The following is a 6,000-nucleotide window of genomic DNA, read 5'->3' on the forward strand; positions in this document are numbered from 1 at the left end:
ATCAGTGCCTTCTTGCCTTGTCTGATTCTTACCTCCACCCATATTGGTTCTACATCTTCTAAACCACAATAAGTTCTTGTTTCATACTTATTCCATTCGGAACTAACAATTCTACCTCGCCATCCCTTCCTTCCTGTCAGTCATTTTGAAAAGTTACATACCTCTGAATACTTCATTCCTAGCTTTGATTTCCTTCCAACCATGTCTCTTCAATGGCTTTAAGATCATGCTCATTAACCTGTATTTGTGCAGTTTACTTATCTATTTTATCTTGAATACGATGTTTTCAACGTAGATGAATTAACGAAATGATCTTACAGCCATGTCTCTGTAATGATTATAAGAGGATCAGAGCTTGAGGCTGGATGGTTGAAAGTACTGCTGCTCATGGTGGAATGAAGGAAGGTGGAGATGACAAGACCAAAACTGGGAAAGATAAATTCTCTGGGAGTTGTAGGACTGGAGGACATTACAAAGATAGAAAGTGTTAATGTAAGAAGTGTTTTGAAGGGAGGGAAATGATTTAAGTGTTTATGGAACTGGGATCCACCTGGATCAGTGGATAAGGACAAAGGGAACCAGATACAGAGCAAAGAAAACTTTGCCTCAGAAGAAGCTGAGGATGATGAGGAATGGGTTCTTGACTGTTTGAATGAGGCAGAGTTTTATACTTTCATTTCATGGATGACTTGACACAGTGCTTCATTCTTCGCATAAGACCCACTAGAGCTAGAAATTCACAAAGTTAGGAAGGTATGCTGTGCACTCTACATTCTGTGTTGATTCATTGAGCTAAGAGGTGGTGAAAGGTTTGATGCTTGTTTTGGACTGGAAGAATGTGTGTGGAATTTGAAGCCTTTTGATCGATGCCCATTTAAAAAAAATCACAGTTCTTTACAACATAAATAAAACTTGGTCCAATATGGGCATCTAATTTTCTATTTCAAGGTTATCCGTATTCATCATTCTTGAACAATGTAAATGTTTGTAGGTAAATGAAGCTTGTTATTATTGGGCCACCTTTTGTTGTATTCAATTTTATTGAAACTTGTTTTATCATAATTTGCAAGATTGTCTTGACTGGTTGCAATTAAACTGGTTCCACTGTATCATCTACTTTGAAGTTTTTTTGATGTTGTTTATCCTCCAGGATAAGTGCATTTGCACCAGTTTGCCTGTTATAGACTTGATCGATGCTATTGCACCTAATACAATTCGCTACGAGCTGGTGAAACAGACTGACTTCTCTGATATTGACAAGTTAAACAATGCTAAGTAAGTTGATCATGAATAGTAATTCCTTCTGCTTTACTCCATTACAGTTACTTTAAATAGTTGAAATTCAACACAGAAACTATTTTGAGACTATTTTGTTGGATAATGGTAAAACTAGGCAAATTCTGGTTGAGATAGATCTGGTTTATACAACTTTTTTTTAAATGACTTTCATTTATACAGCTTCTTTCAGGATCACTCTATATGCTAGAGAGCTTGTGAAATACTTTCAAAGTTCATCACTATTTGCAGTATAGGAAAGAGTCAATTCGCTCTCTGCAAGCTCCCATGAAAATACACTCACCAGATAATCTATTTTTGTGATGTTGTTTGAGAAATAAATTTTGGCTGGAGGTGGTGGTAGGGTGTGCAGTGGAGGGAAGTGGGATGTGGGTGGCAGAGAGAGAGAGAGATAACTCCACTCTCCACTACTCCTCTTTGGAATACAGTTTGTTCTGATAGAACACGACAATTCCGTTCCTGTGCGATCTTGCGTTATAAGAAAATCGCGCAATAGCAGCACTATTTAAACCAATGGAACTGGAATTGGTTTTGGCAATACAAGTAAGGAAAGTTTGTGTTCTGCAAATAATGGTCTAAATTCTTCAATTGCATTATAGCCAATTTGTGTTGAAGAAACACCCATTATAGCAGAACCGACTCTTGTGTTATGGGATCTTTTACATCTTCCTGAGAGGGTATACACAGCCTCAGATTAAAGTCTCATCTGAAAAACAGCACCTAATAACTATTAGGGTCCTTTTGATTCTTTGTATTTTTATCCACCAGATTTGCTTCTATTAAACTAAAACAAAATTCAACAGAATTTACGTGAGTATTTCACCCAGCCTTTCTACTGATCCGTAAACAGGAGAAAATGCTGCTTGAAATGCAATTACCATCTCTTCTCACCCCATCTCCCAAAGTCAATTTAGTGTGAATGATGAGGCAGACAGACATTTTATTTTCAATTGTTTTTACTGTTTTAAGATTTACAATTTGATTTCGTTGCTTAAGCTTGAGTAGGAGTTACTGGTTTTTGCATTAACTTTTGTAGTGGTAATTAGTTCTGAACTGAAATATCAGAAAAGATTTTTATTAAGTGTGGAAAACAATTATTAAAATGTTCAAGGAATCAGTAACACAGGTGGGAAACTCTCCACTATATAATTTCCCACTTGAAAGCAATGCATATAATTATAAACAAGAAGCACTGCACAAAATGGAGTAGGCAAAACTTGGAAGCTGAAATACAGGGATGAGAAACAAAAATCAGTCTGTCTTGAAGTAGCACTTCTCTTCATAAAAGAGTATTCAATTATGATGTGCTTATCTCTTTCAGATATGCCATTTCAGTAGCACGAAAGATAGGCACTCGTGTATATGCATTGCCTGAAGATCTGGTGGAAGTGAAGCCAAAGATGGTTATGACTGTCTTTGCTTGCTTAATGGGAAAGGGATTGAAAAAGGTGTGAAGAGAACTGAGAACCTTGTTCACATTGATCCTGTCTGCCATATCAAACCAATTCAGCATCCTGTAATTCATACAATTATCTGTTATTTTATTTTTGATCTGTTTTCAGCAGAGAATATCATTGGGAACAATTTCAGAAGCAAAACGCTAACTAGAAATCATTTTCATTTTTGAGCACTAATTTATTATTTGTGTATTTTAAATGTTCCTGTATTTAATTTTCCATGTTGCTGTTAAGATTAAAACTCTTACTTCTGTTTGTTATTTATAGTGCATCATTCACCAGACAATTGTGTTATGTCCTGTAATGCTTACAATGTAAAACGTGTATCCAAAGTTCTTGTACTTGAGCATATTCATGATTGACCTGCTTTTTGAAAATAGCTGCTGTTTTGTAAATGACTTCTATTATGATCAAATTGCAAATATTTAAATATGTACAATTGGTTTTGTGGAAGAATCAGTTGTAATTCAGTCTGTGGTTCTCTTGGAGTAACACAATCTATTTTTGGTTTAACCAGTTTGAGTATATGCAGTGTCCTGAGATTGAATTGCAACTTTTAACTTCTGCCATCATTTCTGCCCTATGATAAGTATATAGTTGCTATTTAGACATGTGCAGGTATGCTGTGTTATTGAGGAGGTACAGTGGTGCCACCCGAGCACATGGCTTCAAGTAGTCATGTCGCAGTGTTCACAAACTTGTACAACATTGGTCACGATCTCCACAAAGCTGAATAATGTAGAATTCTTATGTGACTAAAAATCTTTAATCCTAATAAATCTATAACCCGTTTGATAAGAGATTACATGCATGAATCAGCATTTCTATGAATTGCGACACTTTACATCACAGTCTTATATTCATTATTGTGATAATTAAACTATTTTCTTTCACCAGAGTGAAAACATTCAGACACTTCTAAAATTCACTTTGCTCCTTGGTGAAATTTGGGGGAAAAAATTGATTACATTATATGCTTGTGGGACTTGTACATGAAACACCGAAAGCTAGCACACAGGTGTAGCAAGGAATTGGGAAGGCTAATGGAATGTTAGCCCTCATATCGAGGGGATTGGATTATCACAGGGAAGTGCAACTGTACAAGATGCTGGTGAGACCACATCTGGAGTACTGTGAGCAGTTTTGGTCCACTTATTTAAAGAAATATATAACTAATTGGAAGCAGTTCAGCGAACGTTCACTAGGATGATCTCTGCTCTGGAGGGATTGCCTTATCAGCAATGGTTAAACAGGTTGAGACTAGGTAAAAACAATGACTGCAGATGCTGGAAACCAGATTTTGGATTAGTGGTGCTGGAAGAGCACAGCAGTTCAGGCAGCATCCGAGGAGCAGTAAAATCGACGTTTCGGGCAAAAATCCTTCATCAGGAGTCCTGATGAAGGGCTTTTGCCCGAAACGTCGATTTTGCTACTCCTCGGATGCTGCCTGAACTGCTGTACTCTTCCAGCACCACTAATCCAAAAAACCAGGTTGAGACTGCCTACTCACGGAGTTCAGAAGTATGAGAGGTGATCTCATTGAAACATGTAGGATTCTTAAGGGACTTGACAACATAAATGCTGAGAGCATGTTTCTCCTTATGGGTGTCAAGGACCAGAGGACATAAGCTCAGAATAAAAGGATGCCAATTTAAGACCGATAAGGAAGAATTTCTTCTCAGCCATGATCCTATTGAATGATGGAGCTGGCTTTAAGGGCCTAATGGCCTATTCCTGTTCCTATTTCTTATGGTTTTTTGATCTTTTAAAAACTCATGTGGTTCTAAACTAGGATAAGTGTGAGGTTATCCGCTTTGGTAGTACAGCAGGAAAGCAGTTTATTGGCTGGCTATAAATTGAGAGAGGGGAATGTGCTACAAGACCAGGGTGTTCTGATACAGCAGTGGCTGAAAGTAAGCACGCAGGTGCAACAGACAGTAAAAAAGGAAATGCTATGTTGATCTTTGTAGCGAGTGGATTTGAGAACTGGAACGAAGATGTTTGCTGCAATTATACAGGGCTTTGCTGAGACCACACCTGGAATATTGTGTGCAGTTTTGGTCTCCGAGGAAGGATGTTCTTGTGATAGAGGCACTGCAGTGAAGGTTGACTGGACTGATTCCTGGAATAATGAGAAGGAAACACAGTGGCTGAGTGGTTAGCACTGCTGCCTCACAGCACCAGGGTCCCAGGTTAGATTCCATCCTCGGGCGACTGTCTGTGTGGAGTTTGCAGATTCTCCCTGTGTCTGCGTGGGTTTCCTCCGGGTGCTCCGGTTTCCTCCCACAGTCCAAAGATGTGCAGGCCAGGTGAATTGGCCATGCTAAATTGCCCGTAGTGTTAGGTGCATTAGTCAGAGGGAAATGGACCTGGGTTGGTTACTCTTTGGAGGGTCGGTGTGGACTGGTTGGGCCGAAGGGCCTGTTTCTGCACTGTAGGGAATCTAACCTAATTGACACCAACAGGCCATTGCCTCCCTTGTTGAGGTTGAATTAATTATGTGAGAGCCTTAAGTGGCCTCAGGTAGATCCTTTTGCATCACTTAACAACAGATCTCTTTATTTTGAGTTCTAGTGAAAAAATACACATTTTGTTGAAGTTTTGTATCTTGGGCACTCATCAGGACATGCACAAGAGATACTAACTTAAAGGAAAAAAATAGAGGGAAATGGGTCTGAGTGGGTTACTCTTCGGAGGGTCGGTGTGGACTGGTTGGACCTAAGGACCTGTTTCCACACTGTAGGTAATCTAATCCTAAATCTCATAGAAATCTATAAAACTCTGACAGAACCAAACCTGATATTTGCAGGAAAGATGTTCCCGATGGTGGGGTAGTCTAGAACCAGGGTCAGATTTTATGGATATGGGATTGATTATTTAGGATTGAGATGAGGATAAATTTCTTCACTCAGAAAGTTGAGTCTATGGAATTTTCTGCCACAGAAAAGAGTTGAAGCCAAAACATTATTTGATTTCAAGGAGTTGGATATGGCACTTAGTTAAAGTCTTTAAAGGAGATGGGGATAAACAGGAATAGGCTGAAATTGGACAATCGGCTATGATCATATTGAATGGTGGAGCAGACGCTAAGGGCTGAATGGCTTACTCTTGCTCGTCTTTGTACATTTTGTGTTCAGTGAGACTTGGATTTTATGTTCATGTGTTGTTTTGTTCTTTGTAGCAGGAATTGTAAGCAATGAATGATTAGAAAATGTTTTGGGTATATTGATTGATTAAAATTTGTTTG

At 38.6% G+C, this 6,000-nt stretch overlaps 1 protein-coding gene across 2 annotated transcripts in view; it reads left to right on the forward strand.

Moving 5' to 3' along the window:
- LOC122556217 (plastin-1-like) overlaps window positions 1-4,095 on the forward strand; it is a 149,760-nt gene extending 145,665 nt beyond the window's left edge. For both annotated transcript variants that reach the window (XM_043702777.2, XM_043702778.2), the window contains exons 15-16: window positions 1,151-1,275; window positions 2,618-4,095. In XM_043702777.2, coding sequence (XP_043558712.1) covers window positions 1,151-1,275; window positions 2,618-2,750 — 258 coding nt within the window. In that variant the 3' untranslated portion in view covers window positions 2,751-4,095. The remainder of the gene's footprint in view (window positions 1-1,150; window positions 1,276-2,617) is intronic.
- The last annotated feature ends 1,905 nt before the right edge of the window (window positions 4,096-6,000 follow it).

Source organism: Chiloscyllium plagiosum, unplaced genomic scaffold, assembly GCF_037043375.1.
Source record: "Chiloscyllium plagiosum isolate Xiang-an unplaced genomic scaffold, Cpla_swu_hap1 HiC_scaffold_13, whole genome shotgun sequence".
Classification (NCBI taxonomy): Eukaryota; Metazoa; Chordata; class Chondrichthyes; order Orectolobiformes; family Hemiscylliidae; genus Chiloscyllium; species Chiloscyllium plagiosum.